This window comes from Eucyclogobius newberryi, unplaced genomic scaffold (assembly GCF_026437365.1).
Source record: "Eucyclogobius newberryi isolate DKJ021-1_F unplaced genomic scaffold, fEucNew1.0.hap1 SCAF_17, whole genome shotgun sequence".
NCBI lineage: Eukaryota > Metazoa > Chordata > Actinopteri > Gobiiformes > Gobiidae > Eucyclogobius > Eucyclogobius newberryi.
In genome coordinates, this window is record NW_027315801.1 from 7649026 (window position 1) to 7674351 (window position 25326).

At 46.5% G+C, this 25326-nt stretch overlaps 2 protein-coding genes and 2 non-coding genes across 6 annotated transcripts; all 4 read left to right on the top strand.

Moving 5' to 3' along the window:
- Positions 1-881: 881 nt before the first annotated feature.
- On the top strand, positions 882-12027 carry ccnt1 (cyclin T1). 3 transcript variants are annotated; one of them, XM_072448879.1, is made up of 9 exons: positions 882-1088; positions 1993-2074; positions 3011-3139; positions 3614-3674; positions 5804-5866; positions 5942-6002; positions 6767-6930; positions 9052-9122; positions 9203-12027. In XM_072448879.1, exons 1-9 carry the CDS (start codon positions 916-918, stop codon positions 10430-10432), a joined length of 2034 nt encoding a protein of 677 aa, XP_072304980.1. In that variant the 5' UTR covers positions 882-915; the 3' UTR covers positions 10433-12027. The 3 variants fall into 3 exon arrangements, with proteins under 3 accessions (XP_072304980.1, XP_072304981.1, XP_072304979.1); XM_072448880.1 differs by having other exon boundaries at positions 5942-5987; XM_072448878.1 differs by having other exon boundaries at positions 5804-5987.
- Positions 12028-12408: 381 nt separating this feature from the next.
- kansl2 (KAT8 regulatory NSL complex subunit 2) lies at positions 12409-24111 on the top strand. The gene is made up of 10 exons (XM_072448877.1): positions 12409-12468; positions 13271-13529; positions 13992-14161; positions 19087-19201; positions 20287-20450; positions 20544-20707; positions 21681-21777; positions 22655-22905; positions 23350-23544; positions 24027-24111. Exons 2-10 carry the CDS (start codon positions 13279-13281, stop codon positions 24093-24095), a joined length of 1476 nt encoding a protein of 491 aa, XP_072304978.1. The 5' UTR covers positions 12409-12468; positions 13271-13278; the 3' UTR covers positions 24096-24111.
- On the top strand, positions 14519-14652 carry LOC140363643 (small nucleolar RNA SNORA2/SNORA34 family). Its single transcript, XR_011927159.1, has one exon. It is a non-coding gene; the product is annotated as a small nucleolar RNA SNORA2/SNORA34 family (small nucleolar RNA).
- On the top strand, positions 22196-22329 carry LOC140363644 (small nucleolar RNA SNORA2/SNORA34 family). The gene has a single exon (XR_011927160.1). It is a non-coding gene; the product is annotated as a small nucleolar RNA SNORA2/SNORA34 family (small nucleolar RNA).
- Positions 24112-25326: the final 1215 nt, after the last annotated feature.

Below are 25326 nucleotides of genomic sequence, written 5' to 3' on the forward strand. Positions count from 1 at the left end.
TATTTACTCTGACTTCACGGTTTCGGTTGAATGTTTTCAGTTAAAATCCTTTGTTTTATGTCATTTTATATAACTTTGTGATTAATAAATTGTTTTGAAAAAGTCTCTCCTTATTTCATTTCATTATTCGTCTAAAGTCGATGACAAAATAAATAAAGAGTTAAACGTGTCCATCCACAATTCAGATTTTAATCCTGGACATGTGATTTTTTTGTTGTAATTATGTCAGTAAATGTCAGTGTTTGGAAGAGACTAAATTAATTAGTACTTAAGGGCTGTTGTATTTCTTTTTTTCACTACAATCTCCTTCATTTTCTATAACTTTTCTGCATTAAATGTATATGTATGGAGATTACAGGGCAGATCTGTGGAATGGTGAGCCTGTAAACTGTAAGAATGCATGTTTTCAAGCTATATTGGAGAAATAAAATCACCTGCAATTAAATAAGTTCAAGATGGATATGATAAATGCAAAAAGATAACATTTCCATTGAAACAGACCGTTACATAGTGAAGCCTGTCAAAGTATTATAAGTAATCGGTTATTTGATTGGAATTAATGCAGTTAACATTCAGTATAGTGTAAAAAAATGCGTGTTTAAATTATTCTTCCCATCACTGGCAATTTTTTTAGCAAACGCTTTATACTTTAATTCACATGTTTTCCCTTTTATTGTATTATTTTTGTTTTAATGTACTCGGGTGTGAAATTAAAATACAGAATAATATATAACGCATAGTCCATTTGTATTATTGTATGTATTTATTTTATTTACTTATATTTATTTCACCTTCACATTATGCCGTTTTGTCGTCTCGCTGCGAGCGCCCTCTGTCGTGTTTATAACTCTCGCCGGCGTGACGCAACTTCCGGTGACGCGAGGAAATTTTAAACTCTCGTCCTTCTTCTCAGTGATGGCGGCTGCGTTTCGAGCTCTCCCGACAAACAGCAGCAACAAATGGTACTTCACGCGGCAGCAGATCGACAACAACCCGTCCCGGAGAGCCGGACTGGACCCAGATAAGGAGCTGTCTTACCGGCAACAAGCGGCCAACCTGCTCCAGGACATGGGACAGCGGCTCAATGTGTATCTTTTGTCGAGCGGCGTTAGGTAGCCTGTTAGCATGTGGCTAGTCCGTGGCCTTTAACGAGCCGGCGTCACATGGAACCGGTCGGACTCCGGCACAAACCGCGCTACTTCTCATTATTTGTCGCGGCCTTGTGTTTTTGTCGCGTTAACGTTGTGATGTGCGCGTGTTTTTTGCGTGCGATCGGCGTGTTTGTCTGGAGCGTGCGCGGCGCTGCTTCCAGGCCTCTGCGCTCCCGCGGGCCCCGGGCGCGTTATTAGCATGTGTTTCTGCGCCGTAACGTGCGTTAAAACTAAGCGCGCGCAGTTCTCCTCGCGTAGAAACGTGTCGTGAAAGTGTGTGACGCGGCGCGAGCTGGTGTAAAGTGGGTTTATTGTGTGTTATGTAACTCCGTGTTTTATGCTGCGTTTGCGCGTGGCTCGTGCTAAAAGCTGTCAGGCTTTTGCATAAACAGACTGAGCGGCGCGCGTGTAGTGTGAGTGTGTTTGTGTGTTTATAGTGTGTGTTTGTGTGTTTATAGTGTGTGTTTGTGTGTTTATAGTGTGTGTGTTTGTGTGTTTATAGTGTGTGTGTTTGTGTGTTTATAGTGTGTGTTTGTGTGCTTATAGTGTGTTTAATAGTGTATCTGAGAGTGTTTATAGTGTCTGTTTGCAGTGTTTGTGTTTATAGTGTGGTGTGTATAGGGTTTGTGTGTGTTATACGGCTTTACGAAAATGCAACTTTCTGGAAGACAAGAAGTTAAGTGACAAACAGCCAGATATAATGAAGTATTTGCATTTTGGACTAACACTTTAACAAACGCTCCAATTTATTTATATTTTGTCACGACCGTTATTTTTGGCGTGTTTGTAGTTTGTTGCTTGTGTGTAGTTTGTTGTGTGTTTTCCTTAACCGATGGTGCAGGTCTCAGCTCACTATCAACACAGCCATCGTGTACATGCACCGCTTCTACATGGTCCAGTCCTTCACCAGGTTCCACAGAAACGTGAGTTTATTACGGTGACTCGCGCACAGACTAAAGCTCATGTTCTGGAGGAGCGGCTCTCACTTCATACATTCTTATTTACACTGATTGCATCAGAGATGCTCAGTGATTAATGGAGGCTTTTAAATCATTATCAGGCATTTGTACTAAATATAAATCTGTGGTGTTTAGTCAGTGAATCAGTCTGGTGTCTTGGCTGCGATTCACCATGTTTCCCAGTTCAAGCTCTAGTTCATGTCAGATACTTCATCAGAAGTATCAGATCAGACCTCAGGCCCTGATGAGCGCACAGAACATGTCTGTAGTAAACTACAGCAGTTAAATATCATGTTTGAACTAAGGGCTGAGACGATCACAACCGTGAAACGGAGTTTATATCCAGACCACGTGTCCTCTCTGGAAATGTTTGCGTCCTTTTACCTGGAGCTACTGCTCTGGTTGAAAAATATATTTATGAGGCAATTAATATGCCATCCATTCATTAAACTTCACACAATCAATTTTGGACCATTCTGAGGACCCCTGGAGGCCCTTGAGGTCGGACACAGAAGAAAAGTGTCCCTTCAATTCTGCTTTGTGATTTGCTTGTTTTAGCTCTTTACATTTCGACTTGACCACGATTAATTGTGTCTTTATCAGTGTTCTCGCTGAGGGGTTTTGGCATCTTTTGAGCATGGCGGTGACCAGCCAGCGCATGGTGACCCGCCATGCTCAAAAGATACCGCCAGGTATTAAGATAACTGCGCGAGCGGGCGCCGTGGTGCTTTTCGCGAGCGCCGCCTGCGGCACCGCTATCCTTCAAACTCAGCCCAGCGAGAACACTGCTTTATATAGTAAGAGAAACTGAGCGACCCCTCACAGCAGACGGGGCCACGGTGTGGGGCCTTTTCGGGTGCCCCCAAAGGTGACTGACCACCTCTCTTCGGCTCTCTTCAGGTCGTGTCTCCAGCTGCACTCTTCCTCGCGGCTAAAGTGGAAGAGCAGCCACGTAAACTGGAGCATGTGATCAAAGTGGCGCACGCGTGCCTCAACCCCCAGGACCCCTCCCCCGACGTGCGCAGCGACGTAAGTCCGGCCACGCCCACTTTTACATGTACAACCAGTGGTCAGCAGAAAGCGGGCGTGTAACAATAGCACCAGAAGCTCGTCTTGTACAATACTCATCATTCTGTAAAAAACTGTCTCAGTCGCTAAGCATGTGTTAATATGTCGTAACGCTAACGAGCGGCCGTCGTTGTTACACGCCTGTTACAGCTGGGTTCTTTTGGTGAAGAAAGGCAAATGCAACTTGATGTCACAGTTCTACAACAGCTGTATTTAAGAAAACCGTTGGCCATTTCTCTAATTGGTTGATAATACGACAGGAAGTGAATATCCCAAAGTTCAATAACGAGCGATAAGTTGTTCAAACGCTCACACGGAACATAAACACTGAATCAGTATTAGTTGTTGTCTGGACTGTGACGGGTTGCATTTGCCGTTTGCTCTGCCGCTGGACTGAGGCGCCCAGTGAGTAATGTGCCTGTCCTCTGACCTCAGGCCTACCTGCAGCAAGCCCAAGACCTGGTCATTCTTGAGAGCATTATACTGCAGACCCTGGGTAAGTAGGGGAGAGACGCACGGGTTCAGTTTGCCCCGGCTCCACGGCTTTATGCCACTCACAGCACCAGAACAGCGCCGTTTAAAGGGGCACCGTGTAACCTTTTAGAGCAGAGCGTCTCCATGGAGATAACGCTCTGGTTGGAGGCTTCCACAGTGTGACATTAAACTTATACCTGTTTTGCACCGATCGAGCGGGTATTTGTGGAGAAAACGTTAAAATGACAAGTGACATCACACCAGGCACAGGAAGTGACATCACACCAGGCACAGGAAGTGACATCACACCAAGGACACTCATTCCTGTCAACGTTTATGCAGAATTTACACAAAGAAACAACTTTTTGACTCTAAGCATAAAGTCGCTCATTTGTTTTTTATTTGTCAAATAAAAAAAGTGACATAAGATGAGTTTTTGCCCAGTGTTGGATGGTGTGATGTCATCGATTTAAAAAAAAAAAAAAAAAAAAAAAAAAAACGGGGAGTGGGGTCATAAACCTAAAATATATAATCTGTGATAACATTTTTATAAAGCAAAAAAAATAGTGTTTCCGATAACATTGAAAAAAAAACATCCAGGTCGGTAAGTCTGATATTTTTATTTTCTCAGAAGTGAGCGCTTCACATTGAAGTGGCCTTGTTGGTGCAGATATTGAATAGAATAGTTCTCTACATCTAAACTAGTCCAACCACAGGAAAAGAGTTATTAGCACACTGGCGTTCCGCTACGTACGCGCCGTGCGGAACGCCAGTTTGGGCGTCGCTCTATTTTTGTTGTCACAACGTGATCTGAGCACTTTTCGACCGTCACGCAAAATATCTTCACCTCTGCTGCCCCGGGCGTGCCTGTCGCCATGGCAGCCAGTGGGTCGGCCCTAGATCATACACTCCTGATTCTGACTTCCGTGAGTTAGGAGTGTATGATCTAGTGTCGACCCAGCCGCTCTGCACACTGACCAAACATGAGCATCTGTAAACATGGACACGCCCACAGGTCAAACCAAACCTATCAAAAGTGCGGCAATTTTCATATCTTACGATCCCAACAGATGATTTTTTTTCCCCGCAGCTTTTGGATTCTCTCACAATTTGACATTCTCGAAACGTACGGCCGGTAAATATGCCATAGAATGTTTAAGGTCTGGTTTTCTTTATTTTGAAATCTAGCTCTGTTACCGGAAACACATTTTTCTCTTCTCTAAATATATTTATCTTGACTGCATTTTAGTGCAATGAGTCGTCCGGCCTGTAGGAGGCGCTTTAAGTGACAAATGTTGCGCAACATTTACTTTTAAGTTACAACCCTGTTTTAGCGTCGTTCCCTCGCCATGAACTACGGCTGTGTTTGCGTATATTGGGCAAGCTAGCTTTATTTGCCCAGGGTAATGCCCTTTGCTGCCAGTAGATGGCGCACTAACATCAAATCCTGATGAATGTTTACAGTTCTGAAGTTAAAAATGATGAAAATACAAAGTAAAATTACCAAAAGAGCATTTTTTTTTTTTTTAAAGGACAGTTATTACAAAGAATCCCATACTGCACCTGGCGGCGAAAATAATCAGAAAAAACAAATAATACAAAATAGATGATGATAAAGCATGAATAAAAATGTTGTAAACTAAATAAGATTTTAAAAAAAGGCTTGAGTGACAGAAATGTATTTGTTTTTATAAGGTTTGTTTCTTTTCTTGGGCTAATACTGCCGCCCTGTGCGGTTTTGTTCATTTCTACGTTTTTTCTCCTTATAAATGTGAATTGCCCATGGAGACGTTTAATGCCATACTGTGGAACATTCCAGGCAAAGCGCTGACCTCCCCGCGTAGCAGGAAAGTGACGTGGTGCAGCTTTAAAGTGCCTATACTGTAAAAACTAATGGTGTTGCCTTCCAGTGTAAATACGGCTGTTCCTTGGCGAGTTTCCCATCGCATTTTCTCACTTTTTTTTTTTTACTCTCTCGTTGACTATTTAAAAAGGCTAACGTTAAACCGATAACGCCTCTGACTCTCTTTGGTTCGCAGGACCGCCTTAGCTTTTTGACGCGGGGAAAAGAGACGCTCCGCCGTCCAAAGCATGCGTTCGCGCCGCGCTCGCTCGTCGCTCGATTAATGATGTGTTTTTTCCCCTCCGCAGCGTTTGAGATCACCATCGACCACCCGCACACGCATGTGGTCAAGTGCACGCAGCTCGTCAGAGGTACGTCCGTCACGCCGCACGCCTCGTCCCGCGTGCGACCCGCCCTAACGCTCTTCTATCGCTTTGTCCCCGCAGCGAGCAAAGACCTGGCCCAGACCTCGTATTTCATGGCCACAAACAGGTATCATCAGTTAATGTGAGCTGAACTGAGAACAGATCAATATGTGCATTGTGTTTATTATAGAGCATTATTACTATTATTACTACATTGTTATCGATACGGGGAATGCACCCACACACGTTAGGCCGATAACCGATATTAGACCGATAGTGTCTGTGTGCTGTTTGGTCTTTTGAACAGACATGTTTTCTGCACATTTGACTTGACTTGACTTTGTTTTGAACTTTTAACAGTGTTCTAACACACGCTTCATGCCCCGGGTCTCGATCTCAGGGGGTTCTGGGTCTCTGTCTCGATCTCAGGGGATCTTGATCTCCTGGTGCTCTCTGTCTCAACCTCAGGGGGTCTCGCTCTCAGGGGGTTCTGGGTCTCTATATCTCGATCTCAGGGGGTCTCGATCTTAGGGGGTTCTTGATCTCCATCTCTCGATCTCAGGGGGTCTTGATCTCATTACGGCTGATACGATTGAGCCGCAGGTTGAAACACTTTCATTACCAGAGCACAATATCGACAGACTGGTATCGATGCGTTAGACCAGCACTGATATCGACCGGTTCATGTTAAACGGCCCGGGTACATGTTGGGCAGTGATTTTGTCACTATAATGAATCCCTGCGTTTAATGGGACGTCGTTATGTCGGATTTGAAGGGCCTTTTACCGTATTCACAGGCGATTCACTGACTACTCTAACTTAACTGCATGAACTAAAGCTGCAGAAATAAGCCCACGTGCCGCTGTGTGTCGCATATGAAACCGTGTCTCTCCCTCGCTTCCCCAGCCTGCACCTGACGACCTTCTGCCTGCAGTACTGCCCCCCAGTGGTGGCCTGCGTCTGCATCCACCTGGCCTGTAAGTGGTCCAACTGGGAGATCCCCGTGTCCACCGATGGCAAACACTGGTGGGAGTACGTGGACCCCACCGTCACGCTGGAGCTGCTGGACGGTGAGTTCGCCGAGCGTTTAAGAAGCTGTCGCGGGGGGTGGCGGTGTTCGATCGCCCGACGCTGCCTCCTGGTGGTCGAGCGGTCTGAGCGGCACTACAGTCCACCTTTCTATGAAAGTTTTTTGTTACGTGCGACTGAAACGTGCAGCGGGTGAAACGCACAGCCAGAGTGTCCCGGGGCAAATGGACCCTCAGGTCATGTTTGCGTGGCGGTAAAATGAACGGTCGACTTTGGAGGAACGACTAAAATAAACTCTGATCGACTAAAGATCGTGCTCATGGAGCTTCAAGTATTTAAATTATTGTAGTGATTTGGTCATTTTGATGGTTAAATATATTTTATGTGATGATTTCTTAACCATCTTACAATGCGACCTGGAGATATGTTAGTGTTACGATTATTGTGAGAAAAAAAACTCATGATTTAACGATTATTCACGATTATCGACAGAACCGTGACATCTTCAAGTTTGTCACAGACTTTACGGAAATAATCTTTCTGAACAGTTCAATTTGACCAAAACAGCCAGATAAAGATGTTTTTTTTACATTTTGTTACTATTTTTTTGGACAATAGATTGAACTTAAAAGACTTCTAAAATTGTTTATTACCAATTTATTTTCTGGTTCTGACCTGAAATAATCCAGATTACCTAATTAACCTGTTACCACCCACCTGTCTGCCGGCGAACATTTTCTATATCTCAAATATTCTCTTACATCATCACTTTTATTTCCGTGGTCAATACCAGCAAGCCATACATCATTTTAAAGCTTATTTTCTCAACAAAACGAATATGTCATTGATTTACATTAAATAATATGCCCCAAGAAGCAATTGCCAATAGTTTGTGAGAAAGTCTCAACTTTTACAAACGCATGTCCTACCTGTTTGCTGTTTATGACGGACGAAACGGCTTTAATTCTGTACATCCTTGTACTCAGTCTGTCCGTAAGGAATCATTGAAAAACAATATCCACTTGTATTTTTCCTGAAGTTATCCGATTTCGAGATATTGTCAAGTAAACAAACTTTTCTTCGTTTCTCGCCGGACGAGAATGCGCTTGTCCGGCGCATTTCTCCGTCCATAACAAATTACCTGTTTGACTTATACGATAGTGTTTGACATCGATCTCTTCCTTAGACTGTTACCTACAGAATGAGACCATCCACGGCAAAATGCGGCGCGTCCATCTTTGTTTTTAGCCCTTAGCTTCTGCTAACAGGCACGCAGGAGACTTTGAGTGACATATTATTCTAGCCAATCAGGAGACCTTTTTCCTGATAGGCGGGACAAAGGGTTTATTTACACAGAAGTCTCCCTGTTCTCGTGCGTAAGGCTCCGGGAAGGCTGTAAAGAGCCAGATTTCTCGGCAGGATTTTGCGCATAACGTTTTCTGAGTTTATTAGCCTTTTGGACGTGCATTTTGTTAGATATATGTATTATTATACCAATACAAAAATAAAATAAAAATATTATAATTTTTTTTTTTTTTTTTAACGTCTATATGGGAAATTCATGGGTAAACTCATATTTACACATTTTCACATTTTTTTTTTAGCGGTTATAATTGCTATTAGTGGCCTACAAAACATCAAAATGTATGTTTTATGATCATAGAGGAGCTAAAATTGTAAAAACAGTTTGGCACAGTTGGCACATATTTGGATCACTTGTTCCGAATATACTTTTTGATACAAAAAGGTCAACAGCACCAAAATGCCTGTTCCTAGAGATCTGAAACTTTACACAGTGGTTGTCAACAAGATGAACAGCATATGCACACAATGAAGTATGTCCTGCTCAGGACCATTACAAATTGACAATATTCAGGCGAGACTAAAAAAGGATGTTTTGTTTATGTTTGGGCCTCTGTAGTGTAAGTTCTGAAGCCCTGACAGTGTTCATGTGCACATCTGCAGAAACTAGAAGGCCTAAGCTTTCTAATGATGCATCACACTCACATGTGGAACATAAGATCCTCTTTTAATAAGCAATGCCATTTGGGTATGTCCAACCATTGTGCACAGGGCGAAAATAGGTGGGTGGTAACAGGTTAACCTTGACATCCTAATGTGACATCGTGGGTCTTATTTAGTTCTCGTTGGTCTGTTTCTAGAGCTCACGCACGAGTTCCTGCAGATCCTGGAAAAGACGCCCAGCCGTCTAAAGCGGATCCGCAACTGGAAGGTCAGTTTTCTAGAACATTTCAAACCTACTTCGTTCCACTCGCTGTTTTTTGGTAACGTGATCTTTTCCGTCTGTGCCAGGCCGGAGGTCAAGCGCCCAAGGTCAAGCCCAAAGTGCAGGAAGAGGGCGACCAGAGGGACACGATGATGAGCATGATCTCCATGGCGTCGTCGGAGAGCACCGTCGCGGGGCTCATGAGTCTGTCGGCCCCGCCCTCCGAGAAGGAGCGGACAACGCCGGGAAGCGCCGCCAACTGGAGCGGGAAGCCGCAGGCAGCCGGCGACCAGGCCTCGGCCAACAGCGAGGTCCACACGCCTGCCAAAGTGTCCCTGAGCGAGTACCGCGCCAAGAACGCTGACGTCCTGGCCGCGCAGAAGCGGAAACTGGAGAACATGGAGGCGAGCGTGAAACGGGAGTACGCCAACGCTGCCCAAGCCCTGATCGGGCACAAGAAGGAGAAGGTCCATCACCAGCAGCAGTCCTCCGCCTCCCATTCTTCTTCTTCTGATAATCCCTCGCCAATTATTCTCAAGATCCCGCTGGAGAAGGAGAGGCACGACCGCAGCTCTTTGAAAATGCGTTTCCCCCTCGCGGGCGGCGGCCACGGTACGAATAGTCGCGGGCAAGATCAAGATATCAAAGTGAAAATCCGAGTGCCCGAGAAGCAGCGGGGCAGCTCGGGCGAGGAGGGCAAGAGCAGAGACAAACACAGGGACAGGTCCAACCATCATCACCACTCGCACCACCACTCGCACCACCACTCCTCCGGCGGCGCCTCGCTCTCCCATAAACACTCGTCCGGCGGCGCCACGGGCAGTAAAAAGTCCGGAAACGACTCTTCTCGAGTGAGCTCGGCGTCGCGCAAACGGCCGCACTCTCTGCAAGATCCGGCGTCCACATCGACCGCCTCAACGTCGCACCCGCACGGCAAACTGGGCAAGTCTGCCAACAACCCGTACAAACTGGCTTCCATGTCTTCCTCGGCGGGCCAAGGCGCCGACGTCCTGCCCGCCATCGGACTCCCGCACGCGCCGGGGGGTTACGCCTCCGGCAAAGGCGACAAAACGGACACGAACGGTCACGGGGGCGGCGCCGGCGCCGGCGGCCAATCTAACGAGTTTCAGGACACTTTTGACATGCTGAACTCGCTGCTGAGCGCACAGGGCGTGCAGCCGGCGCAGCCCACCATGTTCGACTACAGGCAGCAGTACGGAGAGTTCAGGTTCAGCGCCGGGTCCAGAGCGGGAAACCAGCGCCCGCCCCCCCTGCCCTCAGAGCCGCCGCCCCCTCTGCCGCCGCTGCCTAAATGAGCACCGTGTGGGCGTGGCTTACAGTATTGTTGTACATTGTCGTGTTCAGAGTGACAGATGAAATGTAGGGCGGAGTCTTCGCTCTAACGCCGGAGATAAAAGTGTAAATAATATTTTTATTCACTAGTGAAACGGAATGTGAGGAAAGGTTTGTCCAGGAAGAGGAAACATTTACACGTCGGATATTCTTACCGTCTTTTTTATAATGTTTTTATAGTATATTATTTATTGAATGTTTTCAGAGGCCCTGGTCCCGGGCTCTGCGCCGGGTCTCAGAGGCCCTGGTCCCGGGCTCTGCGCCGGGTCTCAGAGGCCCTGGACTGCGGGGGTCTCAGAGGCCCTGGACTGCGGGGGTCTCAGAGGCCCTGGTCTGCGGGGGTCTCAGAGGCCCTGGACCCGGGGTCTGCGGGGGTCTCAGAGGCCCTGGCCCCTCCTGCGAGGGTCCCCTCCGGCCCTCTGCGGGGGTCTGACAGTGCATGCTCCACAGCCATGACTTATATTTTTGGTCCTTTCTCCAAAAATGTAAACTTTGCGAAACCTTTGGTTTTATTTCTTGCCGTTTGGCAAATGTGTATAAATATTTTAAAGTGCAAAAGATTTTGTTAAAAATTGCAAAAAAATAAGTAAATTAAGAAAGTTTGTACTTTTTCATTTTTAGTTTTGATGTTGCAGTCATTGTTTTAAATGGTTGTAAAATAGAATTTCTCTAATGTTCTTCACACTAATGATAAAAGGTTCAAACCAATGGGATTCTCACATATCGACAGGATTTATTTAAGACGAAGGCCTTTGTGGAAGAGTGGTCACGTGACTCGCGTCCGTGACACATTTTATGAGCGATTTTAAACGTGTATTATGCTTCGTACAATGCTACCATTTATTTTAAACCCATAGAGCTCTGAATAATCAGACATCTAAACTGTAAACTCTTTTGTACCAGTGCACATCTGTTTAGCAGGTGTGCTGTTCATATTCTAAATGCATTAAGCATTCAAACGTGTTCAGTTTGAGATCGTTTAATGTTCATAAATCTGAGAATACTTTCATGTTGTCTCGTTCATCACAGGCTTCATTTGACCCTAAATGTGCGTCGTACTAACGTGGTTTAATACATCTCATGGTCGTAATAGTCATGGTCGTAATAGTATTGAGCTTTTCATGATTGTTTTTCATTTTTGTCTCGTTTTTTCCTCAGTAAATGAACTTTATGCTAAGAACACAACTCAGGCAGTGGATTTGAAACGTAATTATTCAGCGCTAAGTCGACGCTTAGCAACAGGAAGGATGTGCACTATTCTGTGAGGAAAGTATTATAGAACAAGTTTGTTTGAATAATTTAATTTAACCTGCCACATGCTTTTTAATAAAGATAACATTTCAGTCTAAATGTGAGAACACTCATGCAACTGAACAATGCAACAGTCGTCGCTCTGTCAAAGTCCTTCATTCTCGTCTTGTTCAGAAGTTGTTGACACTCAGGTCTGGAAATAACTCCTTTTCCCTTCGGTCAAAATGTCTGTGAATACGGTTCTTTTTGATATAATGTGATTGCTTTATTCCCAATCAAAGTCAATAAATATTTTATGGAACACTGATGTTGACTTTCTTTAACTCGAACACATTTTCAATAAAAAATATCTAAATACAAATGTTTTCAAGTCTTTGTAGCAAAAATAAGCAATTTGAAGTGGCAAAGTGTAGAAATGTTGGAGTAAGTTTCCTTTTTATATAACCGAGGATGAAAAACATTAACCATAAATGCCCATAACTATCACAATCTTAAATGTTCTAGGTTTAATTTGTCAAACGCTTCAAGTCTTCTATTTTGTAATATTACTCTATTTTTTACGATTAGCTGCAGGTCAATGATTAACAGGACGATCGGCCAATGAGAGCGCTGAGTGAGCGGGCGCTGCTGCAAGAGCCAATCACAGCCCTCGGGAGGCGGGCCCAGTGCCGCACAGAGCGTGGCCGTGTTAAAGCCGTTGTGTTTTTTTTCCGTGAGCAGCGCCGAGTCAACGCGGGGGAAAAGAACGGTAAGCGCCGAGCTCAGGACCGCATCACGGCTCCGCTTTTACCGCGGAAGCCTTAAACCGATTCTACGGAAAGCACGCGCGGGAGAACGGACTAAAGAGGCCGCCGTTAGCTGTAAAAAAGGCGTTTGTCTGCAAACGCCTGCACTTAGCATCGAGTTAGCATCTGTTAGCAAAGATGGCGGCCGCGGTGAAGTGACGCAGCTCAGAGGCGGGATGAGCGCGCCGCGTGCGTGACACCCACGTCGTGACACCCACCGGCGCTGCTGCCGCGGGACAGGGACACGCGTGAGCAGTCTGAGTGCTGACAAACCCGGGTAAAGTCTCTCATCCATGGATCTAAACGCGTGAGAAATCTGCTCACAACGGTGTACGTCACTCCCGCTGTGACGTCACATCGCGTTCACTGCCATCCCTGTAATTAATATTAAAGGGATCATCTTTAACTGTATTTACGTCACAGGCAGTTACGAGCGTGTGGAAACCGTAATATATGATATATTATCATATATTACGGTTTCATTAGTCACTGACAGCAATTTTTGTTTTTTATCTGGTCAAATAACGGTGAATAAAATAAATATAAAGTATAATTAACTATGCTTCTGATTGGCTGCCTTGAAATAATAGACCTAATGATGAATTGAGTTCCTTCACAGGGAGATGACATGACCTCATGACCTCGAGCAGTTCAGTCCAAACGTGGCACGATCGTAAACACCTCGGCGACGTTAAAGACCCTGACTGTGCGTTGCCGTGGAGACCCCCGCTGTCGTTCACACGTTTATCCGTCTGGTTTGCGCAGGTCGAGCGATGAACCGCATCCGGATCCACGTGCTGCCGTCGAGCCGCGGGCGCGTGCCACAGCCGGCGCGCCCCCAGGAGCAGATGACCTGTGCATACGTGCTGCGGCCGTGCCCCCAGCCCCGCCTCGAGGGTCAGGAGTTCTGCATCAAGCACATCCTGGAGGATAAGAGCGCGCCGTACAAGCAGTGCAGCTACGTTTCGTCCAAGAACGGCAAGCGCTGCCCCAACGCCGCGCCCAAGATGGAGAGGAAGGACGGGTAAGCGCCCCGAGTTTATGACATAAACCGTAACCGTGGGTCTTGGATCCGACCTGATTCTGAATCAGTTTGACTTATAAACTATAGCCAAAATGGTCACTAACCGCAATTAAACCACATCAACCAGGCAAAAGAGGGTTTGTTTTCGATTCATGTCATTAAACTAATTTATTACCGCATTTTCCGGAGTATAGTATATAGTATAAGTCTCACCAGCCAAAAAATGGATAATAGAGAAGAAGAAAACGTATATAAGTTGCACTGGAGTATGAAATGCGGTTGCAAGTGTGAAAATAACAAATATCACATAAGTAGAAGTCGCACCTCAGCCAAAACTATGAAAAAGGCTGCGAGTTATAGTCTGGAATATACGGTATCTAGATGTTCATCTTACGTCAGAGTAGTTACTGTGTCATGTCCCGCTTCGTGTCCCGCACTGCTTCATCCTGACTGTGTTTACAGCGTGGCGTTCTGTGCCGAACACGCCCGGAGGAACTCCCTGGCGCTCCGGGCGCAGATGAAGAAGGCGTGTTCGGGGCCGTCGGCTGAAGCGCTGCTCTCTCAGCTCAGCGGGTTCCACCGCACGGACGCTCACAGCCTGGACGGGCGCTCGGAGGCCAGCCGCATCTTAGGTTTGTCCCTCAGTCGCATCTCAGGTTTGTCCCCCGCCCGCATCTTAGGTTTGTCCCCCAGTCGCATCTTAGGTTTGTCCCCCGGTCGCATCTTAGGTTTGTCCCCCGGTCGCATCTTAGGTTTGTCCCCCGGTCGCATCTTAGGTTTGTCCCCCGCCCGCATCTTAGGTTTGTCCCCCGCCCGCATCTTAGGTTTCCCCCTCAGTCGCATCTTAGTTTTGTCCCCCGCCCGCATCTTAGGTTTGTCCCACGGTCCTCCTCAGTCCTGTTTCTCCCGTTTCTCCTCCTCAGTCCCGTTTCTCCTCCTCAGTCCCGTTTCTCCTCCTCAGTCCCGTTTCTCCTCCTCATTTTCTCGACTTGGCCCCAATCAAGACTGGTCGTTTGCCGTAGCCGCTGGTTTCACCGGGCGCCCATAGTTACTCCTTCCTGTGGTCTGTTGGTTTCTCCCCGAATCTGTACGGAGCAAATCAATTCAGTTGGAAGGCACAGACGTCCTTCCTTTCCTCCACCCCCTCCTCCTGTTCCTGTTCCTTTTCCTCTTCCTGCTGCTCCTCTTCCTTCCTTAATGTGGCCATATTTGGGGCATTTTCATCGCTTAAGTTTTGTTTTGACAGACATGCCCACTTCGCACGTCTTCTCGCTTCTAATAATAATAATAATAATAATAACTTTTATTTATATAGCGCTTTTCAGTGACCCAAAGACGCTGAACATAATAAAAAGGGGGGGGTATTTACAGACAGGGGGGACAACACGTACAGAACACATTAATATACAGATAAAATGAACAAGACAGAAGAAGTAGAGAGAAAAAGATGGGGATGTAACAGGGGGTAGAAGTGTAGGCAATGGGGTAGAGGAGGCTAGGGGTAGGGGAGGTCATAGGCTTGGGTGAAGAGGTATGTTTTTAGGCGGGATTTGAATGTTGTGAGTGAGGGAGAGTGGCGGACAGGTTGGGGGAGGGAGTTCCAGAGTCGGGGTGCTGTTCGGGAGAATGCTCTGTCGCCAAAAGTTTTGAGTCGGGATGTTGGTGCAGTCAGGGTGAGAGAGGAGGAGGATCGGAGAGCTCGGGTGGGGCGGTGGGGGATGAGGAGGTCAGACAGGTAGGGGGGGGCAAGGTGGTGAAGAGCTTTGAAGGTGAGGAGGAGTATTTTAAAGTTTATGCGCTGCTTGATGGGGAGCCAGTGGAGAGCGCGGAGAACGGGAGTGATGTGATCACGGGACCGGGTGTGGGTGAGGAGGCGGGCAGCGGAGTTTTGGACCATTTGGAGTCTATGGAGGGAATGGGAGGAGATGCCAGTGAGGAGGGAGTTGCAGTAGTCAAGGCGGGAGGAGATGAAGGCATGGATGAGGGATTCAGCAGCGGGGAGGGTGAGGCAGTGTCGGATTTTGGCGATGCGGCGGAGGTGGAAGTATGAGGTCTTGACAATGTGGCTGACATGGGGAGTGAAGGAGAGGGTGGGGTCCATGATGACACCGAGATTGCGTACCAGGGTAGAGGGGGTGATGGTCGAGGTGTCGATGCTGAGTGAAAAGGGACCAGTTTTATTGAGAGTGGATTTGGTGCCAATGAGGAGGAGCTCTGTTTTGTCACTGTTCAGTTTGAGGAAGTTGAGAGTGAGCCATGATTTTATTGTAGAGATGCAGGTTTCAATGTGGCTGAGGGGAGGGTTTTGGGTGGATTTGGTGGTGAGGTATATCTGGGTGTCGTCAGCGTAGCAGTGAAAGTCCAGGTTGAGTTGGCGGAGGATGTGACCAAGGGGGAAGATGTAGCAGATGAAGAGGAGGGGGCCGAGGACTGAGCCCTGGGGGACCCCCTGCGTTACTGGGGAGAGGGTGGATGAGTGACCGGAGAGGGAAATGAACTCTTGTCTGTTGGTGAGGTAGGATGTGAGCCAGTCAAGTGCTTCTCATTGGCCGAGCGGTCTCCGTGATGTAATATCGATGAAAGCGGGCATCTGGTTGGCCGCTGCGTTCGTGTTGCGTTCACGTGTCCTCGGAAATGCCCGGTCTAATTTTCGGGGCAAATGTATATTATGTTAGTAGTTTATTTTGTAGGACGTAATTTTATATATTCCACAAGATCTCCTTGTGTCAAATGCTGTAAACAGTATTTATTTTGCATCTAAGAAACATTATTATATTGAATTAAACAGTTTTAAAGATCATGATCTCTGGTTTATATGATTCAGTATTTGTGCTCTTCACATCAAATAACAGATAAAAGTACTTTAAATTGTTTTACATGCTAATAACCAGGTTTAAACAACACATTTATCTTGTTCTTATGACGCCGCGATGCCGCGCGCGCTTGTGGGCCCCTGAAATTGCTTGGGGCCCCCCAACTTTTAAAAGTTAGGGGCCCCCCAGGCCCCTAACTTTGAAAATCTATTTCTCAGCCTGATTCAGTGTTTTTCTGTTTTAAAATAAGTGTCTGATATTGTTGGAAGGAAAATTGTGCTGCTCCGTGATCTAAAGGGGGTTTGTCTTAGGTCTGTCTCCCGGACGCATCTAATGGCCCGTTCAGACCGGTGCGGCAAAAGCGTCCAGTTTACATTCAAAGTCTATGTAAACGCGCGTCGAGCACCTCCTGCGTTTTTGCGGCGCGGCTTCCGCTTATTTGCGGCGCGATTCGCCGAGGAGCGCGGCGAGGCGGGTGCGCTTTTGCGTTTTCCGCTCGAGACGCTTTGACGGGCGTATAAGCATCAATGCATCAAAACGGTTCGCCGCAAATAAGTTCAGAATTTTGAGCTTTTCTGCGGCGCGGCGGGACAGAAGCCAATCAGAGATGACGCTCCGGTGACGTACGTACACATTTCACCCGAGAAGAACCGGCACCACAACAATGGCATATATATATATATATGCCATTGTATATGGCATATTATATTTTATAATATAAAATAAATTATTTTATATTATAAAATGTGTGTCCTGTTTACATGCATCTTTTTCATATATATAATACTGGGTAGTCTGTGGGAAATTCAGTGGCTATTTAAAGATGTACTTATTTAATTTACCACAATTCAAGATCATAAACAAAAACAAACAAGGACAAGATGAGATAATCCTTTATTAGTCCACACAGTGAGGAAATTTCAGTGTTACAACGCACAAGTAGGTGCAGAAGTAAAGAGAACAGATAACTTAAGAGCTGAGAAGCTTCTCACTGTTTTATTCATTTAACTTTATCTCATTCTGTGTAAACAACATGACATTTGGGCTCAATCTTGAGTGAGCATGTGGTCTTGGCTATAAATATGAAAATCCCTTTATCAAAAACACTTCTGTGTTGTGGACGTCCAGTCCTCTGTTGTGGACGTCCAGTCCTCTGTTGTGGACGTCCAGTCCTCTGTTGTGGACCTGAAGCTGCTGGTGATTGTCGTGTAGAAATCCCCAGTGGCAAGAGATCTGAATAATAAAACAAACAAATAACTATATAGCCTAAATTTAGTTTACTTGTACTTTAATTAAATATACCACAATCGGATTTTAAATGGTGCACTAGAACAACATATTAACGCTATGAAAACTATGTTTAATTTTTACTATCTATGTACTTTTCATTGGTTTTATACACAACCACAAGCAGATACACAGCACATACACAACACACACACAGCACATACACAGCAGATACACATCAGCTCAAACAGCACATACACAGCACATACACAGCACATACACAGCACATACACAGCACATACACAGCACATACACAGCACATACACAGCACATACACAGCACATACACAGCACATACACAGCAGATACACAGTACATACACAGCACACACACAGTACATACACAGCAGATACACAGCACATACACAGCACACACACAGCACACACACAGTACATACACAGCACACACACAGCACATACACAGCACACACACAGCAGATACACAGCACACACACAGCAGATACACAGCACATACACAGCACATACACAGCACATACACAGCACATACACAGCACACACACAGTACATACACAGCACATACACAGTACATACACAGCACATACACAGCACATACACAGCGCACACACACAGTACATACACAGCACACACACAGCACACACAGCACACACACAGTACATACACAGCAGATACACAGCACACACACAGTACACGCACAGTACACACACAGCAGATACACAGCACACACACAGTACATGCACAGTACATACACAGCAGATACACAGCACACACACAGTACATGCACAGTACATACACAGCAGATACACAGCACACACACAGTACATACACAGCACATACACAGCAGATACACAGCACATACACAGCACATACACAGCAGATACACTTTATTATTGCGCTCAAACATGAATATTTCTGTACTGACCTGATGGACAGATGGACAGGCGTCTGTAGTTGTTGTCCTGGTACATGTCCGCGCACCAATGCGGGAAAACAAGTCATCAAACGAAACTACAGCTGAGAGCGAGATTTATCTAGTCTTGAAGCAAATGATGTTATTGACTAAACTCGGATCACTGGTGGATCCAGACACGCCGCCGAGCGTCTCCGTTTTTGGGCTTTGAAGAGCAAATATGCAAAAGGCACTTTTTCAACTTTGATCCGCCATTAGAGAAGCCAGACTGACAACATCTCCACTGCGCATGCGCACGCGGCAAACGCGCGTCTGCTTACTATATTTCGTCTCTGCTCCGCTGCGTCGAGAACGCGGCGTATTTGCGTTTTTCTTCGTGCGTACTTGCGTCCAACTTTGCCATAACGCGCGAATAGGCGTTTGCGGTTTGAACGGGCCATAAGGTTTGTCCCCCGGTCGCATCTTAGGTCCTTTGGAGATGTAATGATCTCGTTGTCTTGGCTGCTTCAGAACTTCATTTGTCAGCGTTGTGTTTACACCGTGTGTGTGACGTGTCCCTGTGTCCCACAGAAGAGGACAGTGTGAGTGAAGACGACCAGAACCCTCTGGGCCTGGACCAGACCTGGAGAGGAGATCCAGACAGTGAGGCCGACAGCAACAACAGCGAGCAGGAGGACCCTTTCAAGTAAGACCCCTCGTCTTGTTTGTCACTGTCCCACGGTTACTGTCCCACGGTTCATTCAAAGTGTCACATTAAAACGGCTTCTACATTTGGTCAGAGAGAGGTCAGTTCCGTGTTTTTCTGGTTTTCTCGGGTTAGAGGTTTCTATAATAAATGTAGGCTTTATTGGAACTTGTTTGTAGAATTCTCTAAACTATTGTTCACTTTTTAGCCCGAGGTAAAAACTTGGTTGGCACTAGGTCATATAGGGAATTGGAAAGGAGGAAGTGACGACAATGCCCGTGACGACATGGCGAGGACGACATGGCGGGAGCCGGGCGGAAGTAAACAGGTGGTCGACCGTAGTAAACATGGCGAACGGTCCCGCTAATTCTGCTGATCCATCAATAATTTTCACTCTTGGGTCCAAACCTTAAGTTTACGATGCATTTGATGTGTACAAGGACCAAACAATGAGTTCCTGGTGGTGTTGTCTTGCTGAGAAACAATTTAAATGGGCGTGCATTGAATGTAAAACAAAGAATTGTGAAAATGTAAATCACATGGGTCTGGGTTTAACCCTAAACCTTAACCCTAACCTTAAGCCTAACCTTAACCTTAACCCCTAATCTTAACCCCTAAACCTAACCCTAAGTTTTAGGTTTACTTTGTTTGGTTAAAACCAGTTTATACCATGACTTTGTATTAGCAAAAGTGTAGCTAACTCATCCCAAAACAAACTAGACTGCAAAAGTTTTTTTAAACTTGAGATAATAAAGCTCCGTACAGGAATTGAACCCTCGAACGCTTTGCGCAAAGCCGTGTCTCTAACCATTGGGCCCGCAAATCTTCTAAATCAGAGTTGCGAGACAGAAAATGTATTTCTTTCACCACAAGGTGTACCAAAACCGTGTAGCAAAATGGTGAACCGCAAGTGATTTGGGCCGCGAGAGCGCCGTCATCTTGGATTTTGTCTCTTCCTTTCCAATTCCCTATATGACCTAGTTCCAACCGTAAAAACTTCTGGTTCGACATGGTGCCCGCACTGCCCCCTACAGCGTCGGCCCTGTCAGTGCGTGCGTTTTCACTCTGGTTTCTCCTGTTTCCAGACACGCCGGGGTCTACACGGCCGAGGAAGTGGCTCTGATCACTCGGGACAAACTCATCCGGCTCCAGTCGCTTTACATCGACCAGTTCAAGCGGCTCCAGCACCTGCTCAAGGAGAAGAAGCGACGCTACCTCCACCAGCGCAAGGTGGAGCACGAGACGCTGGGTACAGTCGCAGATAAAACGCCTAAACCGTGGTATCTGGAGTTTCGACGCGTTTGTCTTTGACTCACTTTTGCCCGTGTGGTTTTTCGGACAGGCAGCAGCTTGCTGACCGGGCCGGAGGGTCTGTCCCTGAAGGAGCGCGAGAACCTGAAGAAACTCAAAGCCCTGCGCCGCTACCGTCGGCGGTACGGCACTGAGGCCCTCCTGCACCGGCAGCTGCGGGAGAGAAGGCAGGCGCTCACCGACGGCGCCGCGCTGGTAAACTCGCCGTCTGAAACGACCTTGCACAACGTGAAACTACACTTTAGCTTCGCCCAAGTGTTTGATTTACACTGCAAAATGAAAGGAAGAAAGTACTTCCTCGACTGTGCAGAGTTTAGCTTGTTCGATAACGACGGGGGGAGATAAAGGACACTTCATCTCGACGAATAAGTTTATTTCTCCACCACGCAAACTCAGAAGCTCGTTATTTAAGCCAAGAAAGCTCACGAGTTCGACTGTGTACGATATAAAGTCTGACTCGGTGATAACTGTGAATGTTCCTGTTGTTTATCTACTATTTAATTGATTTCTTAACATTTATTTTCTCTTATTTGACGTCGGGTACAAACTAAATATTTTGCTGAGTTGTTGACTTTATATTTCTGCTTAAACTGCAGCAGCTCCTTCACATTTTTCATCTGCTAAAGTCATTAACCTGTTACCACCCACCTATTTTCGCCCTGTGCACAATGGTTGGACATACCCAAATGGCATTGCTTATTAAAAGAGGATCTTATGTTCCACATGCAAGTGTGATGCATCATTAGAAAGCTTAGGCCTTCTAGTTTCTGCAGATGTGCACATGAACACTGTCAGGTCTTCAGAACTTACACTACAGAGGCCCAAACATAAACAAAACAGCAAAATGGTAGGACATGCATTTGTAAAAGTTGAGACTTTCTCACAAACTATTGGCAATTGCTTCTTGGGACATATTATTCAATGTAAATCAATGACATATTCGTTTTGTTGAGAAAACAAGCTTTAAAATGATGTATGGCTTGCTGGTATTGACCACGGAAATAAAAGTGATGATGTAAGAGAATATTTGAGATATAGAAAATGTTCGCCGGCGGACAGGTGGGTGGTAACAGGTTAAAGTGCATTATAAAGTTGATATCCCCCGACATAGAACCTGCTGCTCGGTCCACCCCGTTTCATCCTCCCGTGTGTGTGTTTTGTCTTTCAGCCTTTTGTCCGGACGGTGACCGAACAGTGCGTGTCGTTCGTGGACGGCGCCCGCTGCTCTAACCCGTGTCTGCCCATGACGCGCCACTGCTTCAGCCGTATCCTTTCCACGCCGCAGACGCACGCGCTCCTGTGAGAGCGTGTGGCCGGGAGCTCCCGCCACGCCCGATTCTCCTCCCTCCCATTTCTTCTTCTGTCCCGTTTCTCCTCCCGTTTCTCCTCCTCTGTCCCGTTTCTCCTCCTCCTCAGTCCCGTTTCTCCTCCTCCTCAGTCCCGTTTCTCCTCCTCCTCAGTCCCGTTTCTCCTCCCGTTTCTCCTCCTCTGTCCCGTTTCTCCTCCTCCTCAGTCCCGTTTCTCCTCCTCCTCAGTCCCGTTTCTCCTCCTCCTCAGTCCCGTTTCTCCTCCTCAGTCCCGTTTCTCCTCCTCTGTCCCGTTTCTCCTCCTCCTGTCCCGTTTATCCTCCTCCTGTCCCGTTTATCCTCCTCCTGTCCCGTTTCTCCTCCTCATTTTCACAACTTGGCCCCAATCAAGACTGGTCGTTTGCCGTAGCCGCTGGTTTCACCGGGCGCCCACAGTGACTCCTTCCTGTGGTCTGTTGGTTTCTCCCCGAATCTGTTCGGAGCAAATCAATTCAGTTGGAAGGCACAGACGTCCTTCCTTTCCTCCACCCCCTCCTCCTGTTCCTGTTTCTCCTGCTGATGCTTTTCAAAACCCTTTTCACCTTGTCTCGTCTTTCTTATTAGTTTGCAGTAGTTTGTTTTTGTCCTTTTGAGGCTTTACTTTGAACAAGTTGAAATGTTTATTTTTGTCTTTATTGTGGCATGAGGTTGAAAATAATGCACTTATATCGTTAAATTATTAAATCAATAATCAGTGTTTTTCTCAGTTTAAAATAAATGTCTATTGTTGGAAGGGAAATAGTGCAGCTCAGTGATCTAAAGTCTTTCTTGGGTGTGGTCCTTATCCCGAGCGCAGACATCCACCAGGACAACAGTCAGGTCCTGTTCAGGCTGTGCCCGGGACTGAAGGACCTGCCCTGTGACCGCACCGTGCACATGGGTCAGTCCGAGGAGCCGCGCTGCCCCCTGCACCTGCCGCTGCCTGCCGCGCTGTACCAGGCCGACGCCCAGCCGCCGCCCACGCACGAGCCGCTCTCCACCCGAGACCTGTACCTGAGCGCGGCCGAGCTGCAGCCCACCGAGAGCCTGCCCCTGGAGTTCAGTGACGTACGTACTTCCCACCGAGGCCAGTAGAGGGCGGCAGACGCTCAAAGGAATCCATGGGTTTCAGAATGATGAAAAACATAGGGCCATTGCAGTTAATTTGGGCTCAGAAAAAACAATTCACATCATCCCATATGTAAATGTACGTTCACAGCTGCAGCTTAATCCGTTCATATTTCACAGAAGGATTCATGTTACAGGTTTATAATAATAAAGTCGCGCTCTGACCCTCCATGTTCAAACAAATATAGAACTATACTTACAGACAGAAGGACGTTTGTAGCACGACTCTGGATTTACATGGTGACACAGATTTGCATCATGAACCTACGATGCACATTTAAAACGCATCTCTTTTGAATGGGGGGGAAATACCTCTGTGTAAAACGGGAAGTTAAACTGGTAACCGCGGTAACGGAAAGTGACTGTGGCTCTGGCCGTGTGCAGGACCTGGACGTGGAGGGCGACGGGATGCAGTGTCCTCCTTCTCCTCTGCAGTTCGACACGGCTCTGGCTCTGGAGGACCAGACCATACGGGCCATCGCAGAAGCCCCCATGGACATCCTCACAGGAGAGACCCCCGACGAGCTGGAGACGTCCGGCCTGAGCGAGAGGGACGTGGACTCCATCATGGACGACCAGGTAAAGGCCCAAGAGAAGCGCAGGGGGGCGCCAGACTCATCCAGAGTGGTCTCGTCCAGAGTGGTCTCGTCCAGAGTGGTCTCGTCCAGAGTGGTAGGGGCGTCTTGTCCAGGGGCGTCTTGTCCAGGGGCGTCTTGTCCAGGGGCGTCTTGTCCAGGGGCGTCTTGTCCAGGGGCGTCTTGTCCAGGGGCGTCTTGTCCAGGAGTCTGAACTAGAGCTTCAAAGGGGCTAAAGTGTGAAAAACTGACTCGTAAACCAAGAGAAAAGTTTGTATTTTAGTTTATATTTCAGTTCTTATTTCAGTTCTTATGGTCGGGTTTCAATGGGACAGATTTTGCTAAATGTTTTAATCTCTTGCGTTAAACATTGTTCTCTCCGTGAACATTCCTGGAGTCGTGTTTTGCTCGATCTTTGAAGGTTTTGAAGTCCTTTTAAATCCTCTAGACTCTGATCGCCGTGGTTACAGCTGCGTTCTCCTGCAGGTGGTGTCGGAGGTGACGGAGAACTCTCTTCAGGACCTGGACAGCTCCACTTTAGAAGCTCCCAGATGATGATGAAGAGGAGGAGGAGGAGGAGGAGGAGGAGGAGGAGGAGGAGGAGGAGGAGGAGGAGGAGGAGGAGGAGGAGGAGGAGGAGGAGGAGGAGGAGGAGGAGGAGGAGGAGGAGGAGCGCCACACTGTCCTTCACGTACTTCAGCTCATGGAGTAATGTCACAGTAAAAGACCGTACATTGGTTTGAAATGTAAAATGCTTGAATTCATTTGACCCTCGATTAAAAACACATTCCTTCAGAAATAAAGCTGTTTTGATGTGCATTGATTGTTCTTCTCGGATGGATTTATTAATTTCTCTGGAAAACAAAACCCGGCGCGAAAAGGACAAATGTTGTCCGTTTTCAGTCACTCGGGCCAAATTTAGTGCGAACAATGAGAGTTTGTGGAAAAGCAAATCCGGTTCTAAATAAAGCTCCGCGCGCTGGCGGCTTTTGCATATTTCTGTTGAATTGTAGAATAATAATCGTCTGAAATGTTGAAATGAAATGACTGAACTTTAGCTCGAGATGTGACAAATGAAGAGGAAACTGATAAATGTGAAAAGTGATTAAATTTCAAGCAAGAAGAGTTTTTATGAAAACACGATGGTGTTTAACTAACATTTGTTCACTTAAATCTAGACAAAAATCTGACTGAATAAAATATATAATTTAACTTATTTCTAGGACATTTGTGTAGTTTTCACTTAATTTTATCTTTTGTCAACATATTGGATACGAAAAACATTCTAAAGAGTTTAATAGTATCATATTTAATACTGGATATTTTCACTTTTAGAATAAACTCGATCTGACTGAAAATTCGACTTTTTACGTTAATTTCTTTGTTAAAACTTTAATAAATCCGTTTCTTTTTTTAAATTAAATCTCATGCGTAAATTTAAATGTCCCAGAGAAATCTATGGATGAAGTGGATTAAATGAAACGATAACTCTTTCATAACATGTTCGGTGCATTTTGTGTCCAAATCTTTAAAGTTATTTCATCCTGCACAAAACAAAAAACTTAAAAAAAAAAAAAAAATAGAAAAGCCTAAATCTGGGCGGGTGACGCGGCTTCACGCAATGACATCACTTTTCCTGAACCCAAACAGCGCACGGGAGACGGAGGCTGCGGGACCGAGCACGGGCCACGGAAATGCCCCATTCACCGCGGGAGACGCACCGAACCGGGCCGTAGATCCGCGTGAACCCGCCATGGCACCGGGACCGGACACGTGAGGTAAGCGC

Coding starts and splice junctions, on each gene's coding strand:
- ccnt1 (XM_072448878.1), top strand. CDS start 916: ATGGCGGCTGCGTTTCGAGCTCTCCCGACAAACAGCAGCAACAAATGG. Junction 1,089..1,992: donor ATGGGACAGCGGCTCAATGT/GTATCTTTTGTC, acceptor CCGATGGTGCAG/GTCTCAGCTCACTATCAACA. Junction 6,931..9,051: donor CACGCTGGAGCTGCTGGACG/GTGAGTTCGCCG, acceptor GTCTGTTTCTAG/AGCTCACGCACGAGTTCCTG.
- kansl2 (XM_072448877.1), top strand. CDS start 13,279: ATGAACCGCATCCGGATCCACGTGCTGCCGTCGAGCCGCGGGCGCGTG. Junction 13,530..13,991: donor AAGATGGAGAGGAAGGACGG/GTAAGCGCCCCG, acceptor CTGTGTTTACAG/CGTGGCGTTCTGTGCCGAAC. Junction 14,162..19,086: donor GGAGGCCAGCCGCATCTTAG/GTTTGTCCCTCA, acceptor TGTGTCCCACAG/AAGAGGACAGTGTGAGTGAA.